Source organism: Mya arenaria, chromosome 8, assembly GCF_026914265.1.
Source record: "Mya arenaria isolate MELC-2E11 chromosome 8, ASM2691426v1".
Lineage (NCBI taxonomy): Eukaryota > Metazoa > Mollusca > Bivalvia > Myida > Myidae > Mya > Mya arenaria.
The window spans coordinates 63,229,113-63,248,037 of record NC_069129.1 but is presented as its reverse complement, the minus strand read 5'-3'; the positions used below and the strand labels follow the sequence as shown (position 1 = coordinate 63,248,037).

At 35.2% G+C, this 18,925-nt stretch overlaps 1 protein-coding gene across 2 annotated transcripts; it reads right to left on the bottom strand.

The window, feature by feature from the left end:
• Positions 1-1,386: 1,386 nt before the first annotated feature.
• LOC128243458 (serine/threonine-protein kinase PRP4 homolog) lies at positions 1,387-18,026 on the bottom strand. Of its 2 annotated transcripts, XM_052961249.1 has the most exons (16): positions 17,968-18,026; positions 12,258-13,193; positions 11,834-12,007; positions 11,136-11,384; positions 10,654-10,735; positions 10,022-10,181; positions 8,465-9,616; positions 8,165-8,250; positions 7,732-7,816; positions 7,131-7,278; positions 6,689-6,826; positions 6,074-6,227; positions 5,100-5,214; positions 4,489-4,727; positions 3,070-3,318; positions 1,387-2,257 (listed from the first exon to the last, which is right to left on the bottom strand). In XM_052961249.1, the coding sequence occupies exons 1-15, from the start codon at positions 18,006-18,008 to the stop codon at positions 3,115-3,117; spliced, it is 3,963 nt and encodes a 1,320-aa protein (XP_052817209.1). In that variant the 5' UTR covers positions 18,009-18,026; the 3' UTR covers positions 1,387-2,257; positions 3,070-3,114. The 2 variants fall into 2 exon arrangements, with proteins under 2 accessions (XP_052817209.1, XP_052817208.1); XM_052961248.1 differs by having other exon boundaries at positions 1,387-3,318.
• Positions 18,027-18,925: the final 899 nt, after the last annotated feature.

Below are 18,925 nucleotides of genomic sequence, written 5' to 3'. Positions count from 1 at the left end.
ACATTGGAATACTTACCTTCTTTTTCAATTGAACCAGCAGTACTTCATTAATAATCTATGCTAAAACTAATTTTTGTTGATAAAATTTTAATAGCTGTTGAGGTAAAAAATTGATAATAAATCCCAAATCTTTAAAAACTCTAAACAATAATTATAGGTTTTGAATATCAGTATCTGCTGGTAACAACCTTAATTCGACTGAGATCGCCTCTCCCCTGAAATAAGAATAAAAGATATAAGAGGAACGAATAGGAAAAAATAATGTTAATTAATTGCCAACTTATCAAATCTAAATACATTTTACTTTAATACAACATTAGTGTGTTTTAAAGCATTATATCCTGATTTACATTTTTTTACAGTGAAAGGTTTTATGATTAAAGATTTATTATAAAGCAAAATATATTAAATATGTTTTAAAAAGATACAACATAAAAATAATAAAGGAGATTATGTAAAATTTCACAGACCTTGTTATAGTATTGAAACCTGTTTCTTTTAGTAGTTTTGTAAAAGACAATACAAATTCAGTTTCAAGTCGGCCATTTGTTTGAAAAATATTTCCATATATTTTCTCAAAATAAACTTGGATAACTCATGGATTTTCCGATTCTAGAGAATGGCACACTCTGTCAATACAAACACTTGTGCAAAACTATTCCAGCAATCCAGATTTGGGGATAACATCATTCAGGAACAAATAACAAATATACATGTAAAACCAGAATACTCAGGGTGTGTGTACCTATTTGAAGAACATATGAAAGATTACCACATCAGCTCCTTGATACTCGGCCAGGGCTGCCTCCCTAAAGAAGATAAAACCATTTAAACCTCAGAGTTAACCACAGCAATTTCTCTCTTTTTTTGCTTTCTTCTCATTTGTTTTGTTTTCGTTTGAAATCCACAGTTGATTTTTCTTTTATTACTGTAAACCAACAACTAAATGCATAGAAATATGCTTTCCTGCAATTTTTGTGGTATGCAAATACTTTTACCAAAAGGAACTACTGATCATGAGGTCAGAGGTCCATGTTTTCCAAACAAGAATTGACTAAAAAATTGCCATCTAAATTCTTTCAATGAACGAAAACCACAAACGTTTTGATTTTGAATATCTGACAGAATAAAACAGAACAAAATGCAATTTTTTAAACAGACTGACATGTATTTGTAAATACTGGACATTTGTGGTAATGTTCAATTGTCGAAGCCCTATCACATTACATTTGTTTACATTTACGTGAACCATGAATGGTAATCGTGTCTCTATCGATGTCAGCTACAGGTCACGCGCTGAAACCTTGGGAGTTTATGCCCTTTGCAGCTGACTTTCAACCATCGATCTATGGCTCTTCCTCCGATTGGTGGTAAAGAAAAAGCAAATGTATGAGAGACTTTATTCGCATTCAAAGTTGACTTTTACAAAATAGGATGGTTATAATGCTGATGCAGGGATGAGCTTTGCAGACCAAACTTGTATGGTATGATCTAAACCTAACTAGGACTTTAAATTCAGCATTCTGCATTTCTTAATATGTATGGCAACGAAAAAGTATAGGAGAATGTTGGGATTACATAACAATTTATATTTTAATCTTAATAGAAAATTTTACAGTTAAAACACCAATAGAAAATAAGATTACCCAAAGCATTAACCATTCTGTACTCTAGTGTTTTTGAAGCACCTCAGTGCTGGGTTCCTGCATAAGAAAGCTAGAAATTTCATAAACATGAACAATGCATCAAATGTCATACAAAAATAGCAAACAATACATGGAACTCCATATCTAACCATGTATGCATGTATGCTATAAATTGCTTTAAATAAGCGAGTTATCTTTTTCAGCAATCTTTTCCTCTGATCATTTGCGAAAAATTCAATATTTTGTGTGAATCGCTTCCATGTATATGGCAATTTAAAAAATAATAATTTAGTGACCCCTTGAATTCGCACCATCAAGGAATTGCAGATAGAAGCCAACATAAGACTCCCCGTAAAAGTAAAGCAATCTACAGTATACAGGCTGATATAAAACAACTGGAATAACAATCGCACACTTAATCTCTTCAAAACTATCTTCCTTTTAATTCATTTATACAATGTCCAAGCTTAATGATAAAATTGAATATGTTAATTCTGTCACAGTCAGTGTGTATCACATACAGTCAGCCACTTATCTTTGTATTATCAACTCCTCAGCAATTATGAACTGAACTGACTGATGTTCTGACAGTTTCTTTGCAGTACTTTCTTCTGTAAAACAGAAGATCCAAAAACAATTAAAATCATAATTACAAATTAGGTTACATTATTATGAATATTCATAAACAACAAAATACATCCATTGATAGAAAAAACATATATCTACTCCATAGTAGTCTTCCATAGATTGGTAAATTAACTAATTACATTTAATGGCATTCATAATTCATGTGTAATTAAACAGGAAACTACCTTTAAACTCAACTTTGATGAGTCATTCATGGGTGAAAGCTGGCAAATTTAATAACCCTAAAAATAGTGCAGGTCTACTGTAATAAACTAGAATTCTGTAACAAGAACACCCTGTTAAATGCTGGAGGAAACCTTGTAGAAATTTTCCAGAACCCACTCAGCAAATATCCAAAGAAGCTTGCTGGAGCTAGCTGAGTAAATATGATTATTCCGTCATATCAGTGATTGGATGAGTTTTGTTTCTAATCGGTAAACAAAAATAAAAATAGGATTTACAAGATTTACAATATTTGGAAAAGGGACCCCTGGAGCCATTCAAAAAGCAGAAATCCAGAATAAACCGAAAAACTTTCACCCATGTTAAAAAAAGACAAATATCTGATTGTGATATTTACATGAAAATTGTCTGATATTCATGTTAAACTGTTCATTCTTTTTTCCATCACAAAGCAGTTTTTTTTCAAACTATTTCAAAACAAGAAATATTAATACTCTACCTTTCATAATCCTTTCTAAGAATATTTCCAACTAGCTATAAAAAACCACACATGTAACATCGCAGATATAACTTATGTACTTTACATTACTCAATAATCACACAAGCCTCCTACCCTAAGTTTCTTCATGAATATCTCTTAAATCCATGATCACACTCTTCAAATCTTTTCTGTAATGAAAGGGTGCGTGAGTGCTCCCTTGATAGGGATGCGTTTGGCCGGGTCGAGCATGAGAATGTTTTCCAGTAGGTCCTTGAGCTGTTTAACCTTGCGAAGCTGGTCCTCTGGAAGGCGCTGGTAGCCAATCAGCTCCGCCAACAGGTCTCGCGATGGTGCAATGGTTGACAACACCGTTATCTTCTCCTATAATTCACATTCAAGTTTTAAATGTGCTATTTATAAATGATTTTTTTGGCAAGATTGCCAAATAAGTATACAACTTTTTTTAATAATTTGGTTTTATTTTAATGAATATGTTTCATAGCATGCTACTGGTGCATGTGAAGACATATTTTACTACCCCATACTTTATTTATATGTATTTTGAGGCTATTTACTAAACAAACAATAATCTTAACTAAGTATGAACAATTTTTTAGTATTAGATATTACTCAACGTCAAAAAAAAATGTGCTCCTTTCCAGAAATACATGCAAAGTGGCTGATTTTGCAATCAAGAGCACAACTGTCACAAAATACGCCTGTCCTAATGTAAGGACACCAAGTTAGGTGTTAAGTAGTAGTATGTTAAGCCAAATTAAGAGAGCGAGCCCTGAAAAGACAGTTTTTGCCAATACAAAGGTCTAACTCTGGATATACTGAGGTGACATGGCTGGTTATCGAATCTGACTGAGATATTCTGCCCATATTTTAGGTAATTTCTTTAATTAAAGGGTAATAACTCATAAGTGACTGCCAATACATCTTCTGACCAAATGTGGTAATAACTGGACAAAGGCTTCTAAAGAGGTCGAGCGTACAACATACTGGACACTGCCCGCCCTCTTATATGCAGCAGGTAAAACTAATACGCCATTGTGAACATGTGTAACTTGTCATTGTGGTTTTGCCATTGGGAACATGTGAATTAAAATTCCTACTGATATCTTGTTACTAGGCTTCTTAATCATAATCGACTTCAATGTATGTGGATGAAAATGTTACCAAAAACGATAAGACACAAAGGCTATGATAATACCTCACTTTTTTCTGTGAAAACAATTAAGCTCATTCGAAATAGAAGAGCACCCAGAAAGAATGCCAACACTTCTCTGCTGATTTTGGCAGCAAGGAAAAGGGTCAACTAGACAGTTATCAAAGTCAGAGTTCTGGACTTTGGTATATATGTGCATATTGTCTCATGCAACATGTGTACCAAGTTTTATTTAAATATATTTCCGGTATGGCCAAAGTTAAAGTTTTTGCACTACCATGATCCCTGCGCTGCACAGCAAACACCAAGGCTGAGTGTTTTAAACAATACCTCTTCTGAAAAAAGTATTTACAAAAAAAAATAAAAGTGGCTGTACTCACCCTATGCGTGACTTTATCCACCTCATGGTACATGAAGTTGTTGTTGCTGTCAAAATGCTGGTCCCTAAACATACCCTTCCTGATCACCTTGTTAGGGATCTTCCCCTTAACATCCATCATGAACTTGAGCATTTCATTGTTGGAACTTCCCGCAAACAGTATCTTCCCTGTGTACAGCTCATAGATGGTACACCCCACTGAGAACAAGTCTATGGCATGGTCATAGCCTATCCCAATTACTGAAATAAACGGAGAACAGGTTACAAACATTAATGTTTCACACATGTTTGTAAGAGCTCTCTTACTTACTGAGTTCTTCTGTGTTTCTGTATTTTATTACCATGCCTGGAAATCTAGGTCTTTCCTATCCTGGTTTGGACAACTCACATGCAACAGTGTGCAATATCAGAATAATATCTTGATGGAAACTGATATGCTAAAAGTCCATAAGTCTCAAACTTTAATTATTGTATAAAGAATATCATAACAAGATTATTTTGAATCCTTAATACGATGATCAATATATCAATAGACCTTCAGGCACTCTCTGCCTGGCTTGCAACTGCAACTTGAGGTCAATATTGTATGAGACAGCCAAGAAATGTACTCACTGATTTCTGGAGCTCTGTAGAACCTGCTGACAAGGTACGGGGTGATGTCATTCTCTGACACGTGGGATGCCGAGCCAAAGTCACACAGCTTCAACACCATCTTGGACTCGTTCACCTGCAGAAAAGCAATATTACAATAATAACGTTTTAGCATTGTGGGAGCAGAGCACAGTAAGTGATTTATTTGAAGGTAATATTTTCATTAGCAAGAGTGCCACAAAGCAAACGCCAATGCTAACATGTTTTTTCCTTGTCAAACAAAGGGCATAGCTTAACAATTATGAAAGCTGGAGGAAAATCTTGGAACAGTTTTTGAGTTACAGCCTAGGTTAAAAAAAGCATGATAAGGACAACAATGCTATAACAATGCATCAACTGTTTTCCTTGGAAAGACAGACTAGCTAATAAGGAAAGTGTTAGAAAGGTATTTGTTCATCTTTGGATAACAACATAAAGAGAGCAAATATTGAAAAATAACAGTTTTAAAATCAATTTAAAACAAACTATCGAAAGTAAAACATTTTTTTCAAATTAGTTTTAATATTTTTTTCAAATAAGTTTTAACATTAACTTTATATATCTACAACTTACTCTATTGATGATACATGCATGGATTTTTTTTTGATACTGATCATTATTGGATCAGTAATGAAAGTTGCATGTATCTCACATTATCACAAAGACATTGTGTAATTTTATACAGTTATCAAAATAAGACTTTTGAGTAAACAAGCCTAAATCCTTCACAAGTGTTCAACATCATTTCTACAAGCCCTGTTATTTCAAATCCAGAAGTATACCAAGCCAAATTACATTTTACCAGTATAGGGCTTGCTGGTTTGTGAAATTTGTTTGTATATATATATATATCAAACAACCAATTTTTTCTTCAAATGCAGATACAGCCTTGTAAGTCAAAGGTAAATATTCATATGAAGATGATAATTTGTTAAAGATAATGCTTTGTCCCTTACCAGTATGTTGTCCGGTTTGATGTCAGCATGGAGGAGACTACACTTCTGTAATAACTTGATGGCACACAGGAGCTGCTGACTGTAGCTGCGTACAGCCTTGATGTGCAGGCCAATGTTTTTACCATACTTCTTCATTACCTCACGCAGGTTCATACTACAGGAAGAACACGGTTTACTATTAGAGTGAATCTTTAAATCGTTCAGATATGCTTCAGGGAACAGCGGAGCTGCTGACTGTAGCTGTGTACGACCTTAGTGTGCAGCCCAATCTTCTTTCTATGTTTCGTCATTACCCGACACAGGTACATACAGTTTTGAGAGATAATACTAGTCTTGTCCTAAGATCTACATATGCACTGTTTTATGCTGAAACTATATTGGAGTGTTTTGTTTTATCAAGGTGCTAAAACATGATTGTTCATTAATACATGTTGGGTGGTTAGAAAATCTGAGTACAATTGTTTAAAATATAAACTTTTGTTTCTTTTGCGCATAGGAGTTGTATGTTCAAAACGATTTTAAATTAAACCAAAAAATCAAATCTTTATTAATCTATTTCTATTTCACTTTTCACAAACTGAGAAAATATTCCTTTAACAAGACAATAGCCCCTACCTGAGGGATTCAAAGACAAGACAGAGGTGATTTTTATGGAAGAAATGTCTGAAGAGTCGTAGACAGTGGAACTTGTCGTCCGGGTCAGCATCATTCAGCTTACGGAGAAACTCTAGTTCCTTCAGACCCGTCTTGTGCCTGAATCGTATGGCGTGGATAAATTATATTTCCAGATTGAAACAATTAATAATTTTTCAAACTTTGAGTGTATTTTATGCCTTTGATCAATCTATTTTCTCTTGAATTTGTGTGGACTACATGAGAACTCTGACTTTCAAACATGTTACTGTTAAATTTCTTATAAAGTAGCTGATAAAACAACTCATTAAAAATTTGGTTTGCCAATCAATTTAGATAGTAGAATAAAAAGCTTATTATCAATAATATAAATTTGGTTACAATAGGAAGATGATAATTATATTTAAAATTAGCATGAACTCACATCATCTCGTTGTTTCTGATAATCTTGATGGCGATCTCTGTGTTGCTGCGTGACTGGTCGCGGGCTCGAACCACATTACTGAACACACCCTGGCCAGTGTAGCCGTACACAGAGTAGCGCTTGTCCAGGACCTCTCCAATACGCACCCCTGCATGAAGCAAATCACCATATTAATTTGAATTCTCTGTTACTTCAGATATTAAAACATATGTATGCATTTATGTCTTTAAAGTGTATTCTATTCCATTTATGCTTCAAGTTGGTTATCACACAAATAAACCTTTTCCTGGAATATATTTTTTCACACTTGTTCAAAGCGAAAAGAACAGATGCCTTTATATCAAAGGACATGCGATCCACTTAATGTTCACTAATGTGTGCCAGTCACTAAAATCATTACTTTAAGCAAAAGCCTGAATCCATACTTTTTTTTGGTTAAAAAAGATTGTACTATACCTGGCTATATAAACTTTGAACAAGCCAAACAATGACTCACCAAATTTGGACGAGATATCTACGTTAAATAGTGAACATTTCTCCAGTGGAATGTTTATGAATTATGTGAACATTTACTCAGAGCTACAAAAACAACTTGACATACTGTAATATCCCTCGGCATCGTCCCAGTTGTCCATCAGGTTTGGGTTCTCATTCTTCCCCGTCTTCAAGGCCGACAGGTTCGGGCTCTGAAGGAAATTACACATCTTGATGAAAATGCTAACACATAGTATACACTAAATAGTTTTTTGTTTTTATTTATATACACGTAGTTTGTCAGAAAGCTATAAGTCTGTAAAACTGGAATACTAAATAGTTATACAGTACAGCTAGTAGTGGGGCCAAAATACGGCTTGGGCAAGACAAAATACAAATGATTTTGACCAATCAGTCAACTGTTATTCTCTTTGATTAGACAAGTCTGGTAATTTGGCCTGTTTCCAATCGTCTACAGGCCCATTTCCTATCCCTTAGGCCAGACACTTTCCAATAGCTAAAATAATGCGTTTTTCAAAAAAAGCCAACATTTCACTTACACAGTAGTCCTCAGCGAACATGTCAGCATCCTCGGAAAACATGTCCACACCTCTACTCTTCCCATCTTCTTTCTTTTCTGTTGTATCTGTAGCAGAATAAGAAAATTTCAATATCTTTACTGCAGCTTTAGTATTAAAAACAATATGATGTTAAATCTACTCCTAAATTATCCAAATGTTGTGACAATGATATTGATCTATCTTTGAACGTAAATAGTCCCTTTTTTTAATCCATCGGTTCCACTAAAGTTAAATAGATCTTAACATTTAAACAAATTACAAACACAAAACAATACAAACCTCCATTTTCCCCTTGGCTGAATCCTTCCAAGGACATTCTTTTCTGCTTTACTGTTTCCTCAAAGTCGGTGGTGTTTTCTCCTTCATCGTAAATACTCATACTTTTATCTTCTTCTGACTTAACCTTTTCTACTTCACTCTTCTTATCCTTCTTATCTTTCTTTCTATCTTTATCGTCTCTCTTATCCTTTTTACTGCGTCTTTCCCTTCTTTCTGTATCAGAGTCACTGCTACTATGTCTTCTTGAAGGTTTTCTCCTATCTCTTCTATCATCTCCGTCACTATCATATCTTGAACTCTTTTTATCATCCCTCCGCCTTCCATCCCGACTTTCCCTCCCGATCTTATCATCTCTTTTCCTGTCACCATCTCCTTTTTCATCTCTTCTTGATCTTTCCTTCCCTCTGTCATCATCTCGCTTAGGTCTCCTATCTCTGTCTTTATCTCTACCAGACCTTCTACCATCTTTTCTAGATTGTTCATCATCACTTTCAGAGTTATGATGTCTCGACTTACTTTTTTTATCTGTCTCATCATCCTTTCTTCTCTCTTCATATTTTCTGTCATTCTTTTGATATCTTCTCTCCAATTCCTCACTATCCCCCCTACTTTTCCGATCCTTATCTTTCTTCTTTCTAGCTTCATTCTCACTATCACTGTATTTTCTCTTTGACTTACTTTTTTCATACCTCTCATCATCATCACTATCAACATCTTTTTCCTTCCCTCTTCTCCTACTTTTATCCTCCTCAGTCTTAACCTTCTCCACCCAAATCACTTCTTCTTTCCTACTTTTTCTCGATTTCTTCTCTTCTAATCTCTCAGCACTGTCTCTCTGACCGCCTTTACTTTTACTCCTCTCTCTATCCCTAGCCTGGGACATTCTCTCGCTATCACTAGCCTGGGAGATTCCCTCTCTATCCCTGGCTTGGGACAAACTTCTCTCATCCTCATCTAGGATGTGTTCACTTCCCTTCACGCTTTCTCTGATTGCTCGATCCATCGCCTGTATGCGTTTTGCCTCCTTTGATTGCTTGACCTCATCATCGTCACTGTCCGAGGAAGAGTCTGAGTCACTGGAGGAGGAAGAGGAGGAGGAATCATTGCTGTCTGAACCTTCTGGACTGGCTGGCCCTTCTGATGGTTGGAGACCTGAAAGTAACAATAAAAAGAATAAAGTTATTATCCAGGGGTTAAAACAGATAATTGTCAATCATGAAACATACCCAAGGGATTCATGTCCAAAGCAGGGAAAAGGCGCTATACGCTATAACCTGAATTTCCCAAAGTCATGTATATTTATTTCAGGATATTTCTGTTTTTTTATGCACTTTTTTTAGCAGAAAAAGAGTAAAAGAACATCTGAACAGGCACCATTCAAGAGTACTCAGAAATAAAACTCTGAAAACAGTCAAATAAATGCTGATAACATCTTTTAATCTTTCTTGTTTACTTGACAATATGAATTTAGAGACTTATATAGAATTTTGTATGTATGTTCATGTGCTGAAAGCCAAAAATTACATGTTGATACCCTTGATAAATAAACCCACCCACCTGGCGCTTCTGTGCCTTGTTCTGAAGTAGGAGGTAATGGAGGGAACTCGACACTGATTCCATGCTGGCTTGGTTCTGGAGGGGTTGGCTCCAAAACAGGATCAGGCTCTTCAGGGACGGCTGGCTCAGGTTCTGGGACAGGCTCTGCCTCCTTCAGTTTCTGAAATAGGTAAACAAGACTTTAAAGTACATATTTCAAACTAAGGCTGTTCTGAGATGATAGGAACTGAGATAATTACAATTAACATGGCATCAATAAAATGTTCATTTTATATTTTACCAACTTAAAAAAAAGAGAGTTTATTTTCAATATTTCTTGCATTTACAAATCAATTGCAGGAGCAGTCAGCATTTTTCTCAGTCGACCAAGCTCAATGACCCAACATATATTTTAGCCAGAATGATTGGAACTGCCCTGATACCAAATTTGTTTACATTAGTAACATGTTTTGTGCCTTGCAATAAGTGTACAAAGTTCCATTTGAAGACTTTAAAATGCTCTCTTTTTCCTCAACGAAACTAAATCTCTGACAATATCCTGACTTTTTTCATTGAAAATCGGACTTGCTGAAAACACATTAAATATTTATAACTTTATACAATTTAACTGAAAGTATGCATGTTATACGTACAGCAAGAAGGGCTTCCCTCTCCTGGCGTCTTCTCTCAATCAAGGTCTCCTCGTCCTCCTCATCATCTGGGTCTATGTCTGTCCTGCAACAACATAAAACAGAGAAATTGTTACATATATTTACAAAATGTATTAAAGTACTTACAGCTATGTACATATAGCGTAGCATGACCAACATTTTTGTCAATTTTTTATTTCATGACAAATCATATCTAATTTGCATTTTTTAACATGAATTCTCTGATAAAAAACCTTTTCTTCATAAATCATTTTTTTTTGCTTAGATAATACAATGAAGTATTAATGTAACACTGCATGTATGTTAAAAATAATGTCTTTGAGGGATACTTTTAAAACAATAATCAAACTGCTTAAGAAGAACATTTCTTTATGTCAATAAAAATGTTATTACAGCCACCATAAAATTTTTCTCACAAATCAAACAAGTACACAAGCACATCAAGTATACAAATATTTACTTACACTTCTAAATCATCATCTGACTGATCCTTTTTCACAAAAAGCCCCTCTGACAGACTGCCCTTAAATTTGTCTTCATCTCTCTCACCCCTTCTTCTATCCCTTGACCGACTTCTTCTTCCTCGTGATCTGCTCCGTCGCCCGCGGGACCTGCTCCTACGATCACGCGACTGTCTCCAGAAATCTCTGTCCCTACTCTGGCTTATTGGCCGGTCCCTGGGGCTTCTTTCTCTACCTCGTGGACTCCGCTCTCTGTATTAAGGAGATTAATTGTTCATAGATAAGTTCAATTTTTAAAAAGAAGTATAGGTAATAAAAACAATTTTAGTCCCTAAGAATATAGAATAGGAATGACATTGCAATACAACTAAAAACTGATGTCACAGGAGTGTTATCAATAGTGACGGGTCACATGTTATGATTCCCTGCTTCAACACTAAAACAAATACTGGATACCCAAACATGCGGCCTTGACACAAGATTGGTCAACTATTTCTTTGAAAAGAGGGCCATTACTCTGTCAAAACGGTGGATTGTAACCAAAGTCAAACTTGATCTGTATTTTTAATTTATAGTGTTAACATGGGCACAAATTCACCATTATTTTTTCATATTCATTGTACTTTTAATAAGTTATTGTCTGGAAATCAAACTAACTAATTAACTAAATAACTCCCACATCGAAATAACTCATGCCATACCTGACTTCCCGTGACCGATCCAGTTCTCTTTCCCTTAAACGTTCCCGCTCTTTTTCCCGTTCCCTCTCCCTGTCTCGTTCCCGCTCCCGCGTTCTTTCCCGGATGCGTTCTTCCTCCCGTCTGCGTTCTCGGTCCAATTCAGCTGCTTTGGCATCTTCTGCTCTGGATTTTGACCTACAAAACAGAATCATTACAAAAAAATACAGCTTACGGTAAGTGTAATGACATGATAAATTCATAATTATCTCAATTAATGACGTTAAGAATCCTGCCAGTACATATATTCGATATATTCATCATAAACAGTATCCATTAAACATTTAATACACTTACAGTAATGAATCTATGATTTTCAGATTTGAACAATTTAAGGTGAAAGCTACATGGTTTATGCTTATTTAATCCATTTAAAATTGCAACCTACCTGGACCTCTCTTTTTCACTGCTCTTGTCTGATCCTCTCTTCTCTCGACTCCTTTTTGACTCTTCTTTCTCCTTGCGCCTTAATTCCTTCTCCTTTTCTTTCTTTCTCTCTTTGTCAGTTTTCTTCTCCTTGTCCTTCTTTTCTTTCTTGCGCTCTTTTTCTTTTTCTCTTCTTTTCTTTATTTCTTCATATTCCTTTTCAAAGCTTTTAAATGCCTCATCCTTACTACTTTTTGAGCGCTCTCTTCTACCCGGTTTTGGATATTTCCTGTCACTCTTGTTTTCGTTAATAGCATATTCTAGCAGTTCATCGTGGAGATCATTTTGAATTTCACCTTCTTCCTCAGAAATACTATTGTCATTGGAACCATAACTTGCAATCAGACCTATAGAACCAGACCTACCAACAGCCTCCTTAACTTTCTCCTCTGTAAACTTTCTACTCTTTTTGGCTTTGCCTGAAACTAACCTGCTGTCATCCTGAGAATCCCCTTTAATAGTGATTGCAAGACCAATGCCTTGCCTGAAGGCATCATTGGTTCCACCATTGTTAGTGTCATTATATTGATTGTGATAATTATTAAATTGGTCTTCACCCGCATAATCATTTCTTGAATCTTCATTTTCACCATTCAATTCCGCCCTTAGAGCAGCTCTCGCTGCTTCCAGTTTATCCAAGTCAGATTCATCCAAACCCTCACTTCCAGAGTCGTAAGTGTTCAAAGCTTCAATCCTAGCCCTTTTTCTGACTCTTACATCTGACTCTTCGTTATCTGACACATTCTTGGATTTTTTTCTTTTGTGTTTATGCTTGTGTTTGTCACCTGCATGTTTGTCTCCAGCATGTTTGTCGTGCTTGTGTTTATGCTTGTGTTTGTGCTTGTGTTTCTTTTCTTTTTTGTCTGATCTGTTTTTAGGTTCAAGTTCGCCATCATCACTGAAAAAAAATAATCAGGTTAATGACATAATCAAGAGTTTTCAAGGACACTCAAAAGTGATGTGCATTTTACAAATTTCAGTAAAATTCAGAAGTATGAATTAATGATTTTGTCTTTGCTCTTTAGCTGAATTAATGTTGTTAATTATGTTAGTTTTATAATTTTTACTTATCAAGTCAGGACCCTAAATTTGCCTTTTTTAGGACTGAGGTATGAATTTGTATCAGAATGCATAATTTATTTTATTAAAGGTAATCCAGAAGAGTAGTTACTGAATTCATTTCTTAAAAAAAATCCCCATTTATATCAAAGGGCTGCAGCCCCTATCTCCCAATGTATAGTGAAAGCCCTACATTATTTCTAAAAATGATTAAATGGTTTTTTTTTCAAGTTTAGGAATATCAAAGTTTGTTGAGATTAAAATTAATGATCGCTATTCCATCCAAATCCACCTAGTGTTAAAAGGTAATATCAAGTGTAAGAGACTATTGTCTGCCAATCAATGAACTCAATAGAAAATGTCTCAAGGGCTTTTTACAGTCATTTCTTGGCTAAATTCCACTTTCTTACTGCCAAAATCTTTTTCAGTGTTTCTCAATTTGATTTCAGGGCGGTCATCATAGTCGCAAAAATGACAACAATTATTCAATTTGGCGATTTTATGGTGACAGCCCTTTTTAAATATACAGTAAAACTGCGATCGCTCGAGGTCGCCAGGGACCGAGACAAAACCTCAAGGGAACCGATGTTTCGAGCGACCCGATTTTCAATTTTCCAGTTTGATATGAAATATCTTTCAGTGTATTTTAAGTTTGAAGTCGTCAAACAGACTGTTTACTAAGACACCGATTCTTTCCTGTAAAGGACGTGAGTGGGCGTGTTGGTGTCTTGGTATAAGTAATGGGTCCTTCATTAGATTTCTCAGGTGTTTGACAATTATTTTCTTTCATTTGGGTGTGACATTTTGAAAGTAAGGAACCCGATCTAGCTATCCCCCCAGTCATGGGTCCTTCACTAGATTGCTCAGGTGTTCGACAATTTGTAAGTTCTTTCTCATTTGCCAAATTGCAAAGCAAAGTGACAAGAAGGAATTATTTTCAGAGATTCCGATGTTGGATCAATATGGTAGTGTTTTAATCATATTTTTATTACTCATTTAAATTTCTCACAATTAACTTCTCGTTATTAACTTGTCATAATTATCATCTCAAATGCCCATATCAACTAATATCGGTCATGCGTTAACAGTGATAAACGGTTTTTCACACCTTTTCAAATTGCCTTTTAACTGTCATTGCAATTTTTACAACTTGCGAAAATTTTAACACCTGGCAATTGTTTGTTTATTTTGGAACACGCGTTCGGGAAAAAGTGTGAAATTATGACCTCGAGGGAGCCATAAGGTTTTGTGCACGATTTGTAAACTTGGGACCGAGGATATTGCTCGACTGCTCGACATAATTAGGTTTCGAGGCAGCGTGGGTATATTTTATATAAAAATAGAAGGAAAAAAGTTCGGGACCAAGCTCCGACCTCGAGGGAACGCCGGTTCCCGAGCGACCGCTTGTTCGAGGGAAAGCAGTTTCACTGTATTATTAAAATGATGTAAGCAGGAACATAGCGGCCAGGGACAATCGCCCCCCCCCACACACACACACCCACCGGTTACCTGAAAAAAGTTCACAGGATGCTTCTTCTATAGCTGAGAAGAACACTCAATAGTCAACTTCCAGATGAACAGTCCTTATAAGTATAGGCTAGTTTTAGGTATATCGGAAAGTGCAAATTCATATACATGTATGACCTTAAGAGCAATATTTATTATTTTAATTGTAGCTAAATCTTTCAATTTAACTTATGAATGGTGTCATTGAATCATAAAATATTAAATTATATTATTTCATCTGTAAATGCAGTTCGAAGATGGACTTGTACTATTACTTTGAAATATCATATGACACAGACAAGGCACATGGGAAGATGAAAGCAGCATATTTTAAGCAGTCAATGGGGCAGCATGGCGACACCTAGCGGGAACACTATTATCAATATCACAAGTATTGCATAATATGTCTCAATTATGACAGCGGATTAAGGGCTGTCAATCTTTCATGGTGATTTCAATTGTAAAAAGGGCACAAACTGGATATTAGGCGCCAATAGAGCATTTGTGAAAAAGGCACTACCCTAAAAGAGGGCAGGGAGGTAAACAAGAGCTGTCGTAAAACAGGGCGCTCGACTGCGCCGCTTTGACTTAGAAGTGAATGCAATAACAATGTAATATTACCAAGTTTGGTCTATTTATGTCAAACCTAACTAAAATTATTCAATACATAAGGTGACTTTGATGCTGCCCTCCCACCACCCGAAAAATGACGCAAGTCATTCAAATAACTTGATTTCCCATTATGAAAATGTGGTATAAAAGAATATACAAATATGCCTTTCAAAAGAAATTAAAATAAAATTAAAAAAAAATATTTCAAGGGCCATATGGTTTAGCCCTACTTCTTTCCCTTGGTAAAAAACTGGTTAAGAATGTAAAAATGTGCCTGTCAAAAAAAATCAAGGGACATAATTTGTATTTAGGGTTAAAATGGAGTTATGTTTCTTGTTGTAAGATGGTCGTGAATAATTTTGAATTTTATTAAGTGCATTGAATGAAAGGTATAGAAGTTTTTTTATTAAAATCACAACTTGCCCTTACTTTTACTTGCCTAAAACTTTAACCTAAGTCAATCAGGGGCCATAACTTGTATTAAGGATATGGAGTTATGTAACCTCATTGGCTGATGGTCCTGAACAATTGTGTGAAGTATTAAGTCAATTGAATTAAGGGTATAGAAGTTATTAATAAATATCCCAACCTGCACTAAAACTTTAACCTAAGTTCCATAGTCAATCAGGGGCCATAATCTGTATAAAAGATAATATGGATTTATCTAACCTCATTATGTGATGGCTCTGAACAACTGTGTGAAGTATTCAGTCAATTGAATGAATGTTATTGGAGTTTTAAGTGAAAATCCCAACTTGCCCTAAAACTTTAACCTAAGTCAATCGGGGCCATAACTTGTATTAAGGATAATATGGAGTTATGTAACCTCATTTTGTGATGGTCCTGAACAATTGTGTGAAATAAGTCAATTGAACAAAGGGTATATAAGTTATTTATAAATATCCCAACCTGCCCTTAAACTTTAACCTAAGTTTCATAGTCAATCAGGGGCCATAATCTGTCTAAAGAATAATATGGAATTATCTAACCTCATCATGTGATGGCCCCGAACAACTGTGTGAAGTATTAACTCAATTGAATGAAAGGTATTGGACTTATAAGTGAAAATCCCAACTTGCCCTAAAACTTTAACCGAACACCGAAGCCGGGGCGAGTAGTATAGCCCACCTATACTTCGAATAGTCGAGCTAAAAAAGGGTAGGGGCTGACCGCCCTCAAAAAGGGGCTATCTGGAGCACTGGTATACGAGAAACTTGGACAAATTCAATAATAAAATGAAACATTTGAGATGCTCTCAACTTGTTCACATCCAGTAGATAATTAGAGTGTGCCATATGTGTTTACATCTGGTAATTGGCAATGTCTGCCAAGGTAAAAGGGTTAAATGTTCCCAATTCAATAGCTAAAGAACTTCAGCGAACACGTTATATATTACCTTTTTGGATGTGTTCGCTGAAGAGAACGCCGTATCCAAACCCTACCAGAATTCGTGACATTTTTATGTCACGCTGTTATTTCACTTGTATGCATTGTACAGACAAAATAGCTGTATCCTTAGGTTAATGAAGTAAAATGTAGTTCACAAACTCATTTTCAAAACCAAAAAACGCTTTAAAGATAGTTGATTTAGCATTTTAATAAATCCTATTACAAGCATTCCTTATCTAGGTCATAGTTGTGTTCAATTTTAATCACGTGACACCAAGATTTTCAGAAAATACCCATGTGACCTAATGTTTAGTTTGCTGTTATTTTTTCTATTTCGAATAATTAATGAAAAACTAATAACAAATTTGGAATAAATAAATTGTTTTTACTTATCAAAAGGTATTTACAGCCTTACTGCAATTGGATTCAACTAAATGAACAATGTGAATCCGATGCTATAAATAGAATCCATCGACGTCATCATGGTCATGTGATTGCATTGCATCATCACACTCAATTGATTCTGGTTGACTTTACTATGGGGGTTACGCCAAAACTTTAATGTGTTGTAAACATCAAAAAAATAAATATCAACATTAAAGTTGTGGAAGCCATAACTACAATTCAAGTGTTGACCAGTTTCCCAAAATTTAACTTTCAAACTCATCTCATTTTTTTGCTTTTATAGCCTTGTTTCTGGTTCTCCCTAAAAGTGTGCCACATCATTATCATTAAGGTGAGGCATTCAAAGCGGACATGTCACATAACACTAAACTAGGCAGAACAACATTAATTTCAGACCTAGTCACATTGAACCGTTGCCAGAAATATTAAGGAAAATTGTTATGATTTCGAATTCCTATACAAAGGAGTGTCCTTCACAAAACTACCTTAAATTGGAACTGATAATATCTATAAAATACACGATAACAAATATGAAACAATGCCTGCCTCGCTAAATAAAGTCGCGAAAATACATACCAACATTTAAATGATTATTTTCTCTTTGATAATAAATGAAATCTACATTCTATCAGATCCATTTTTAAGAATGCCTGTATATTCATTTAAAACAAGGTATATATTGATTTAATCATTGGGGGTACCTGGATATGATCTGAAAATATTCATTTTTTTCGACGTCCATCTTTGTTTCGCTTTTTGGAATAATTCTATATCATGAAAACGAGATCTAAACGCTTTGTAAGGTTAGACACCACCATAACATAGTGAGAGAGAAAAAATCGAGTAATACCAAAAATCCAGTACATCGTGTTTTCACACGCTCTAACCCCGACTGTTTGCGATTGTTTTTATATCTTTTGTCTTAAACTTTTTGTTCTTGATTTGAATTGCCTTGGGTTGTTTTTGTTACCAATGAACAATTTCAATCAATCGGGGACTCGCGCTTTTGAAATCATTCGTTGTATGTACCATGGTAATTTTTACTTCCGAAGCCTCCCCCTCTTTTAAGAATGTTATAACAGTAACCGGAAATTACACAATTATGATAACGTGTACAAGAACGTTTCATGTTATTGAGCAAAACATTTGTTAGCTTGATTGTTTGTCTTTACTTTTGTTCAGAATTATATTCATATCAGTGGTTAATTTGAAACCTTCTCATTCTGCTAGGAAAACATTCAATTTTGATCCCGTTAAAATCTACCACAAGGATCCACCCGTTGGAAATTGACCCTTACAACATTTCAAATTTGATTCACACAGCTGATAAGTGTTCAATTTTGATCACTTATTGGGTCATTGTTCAATGGTTCATAAAATAAAAGAAAAAAAAATGTCACAGATCGACTGTGTGTAGAAGAAAAACAACTTCCAGTGATTTCCGCAAGCCAACTGGCTATTTTTGTACCACTGCTTCTTTCGCGAGTAAAACAAGGTATTTCCATCTTTTTGTATGCGTTACACTAAAAGTGTTTTACTTATAATCCCCGCTATTCCCCGGACCTGGTTACAATTGACTGGTGCATAACTTGCATGCGACAATTTGGGTATAAATGTTGAAGACAACAATCGGCCTACAGATGGGTTAGTTAAATGATC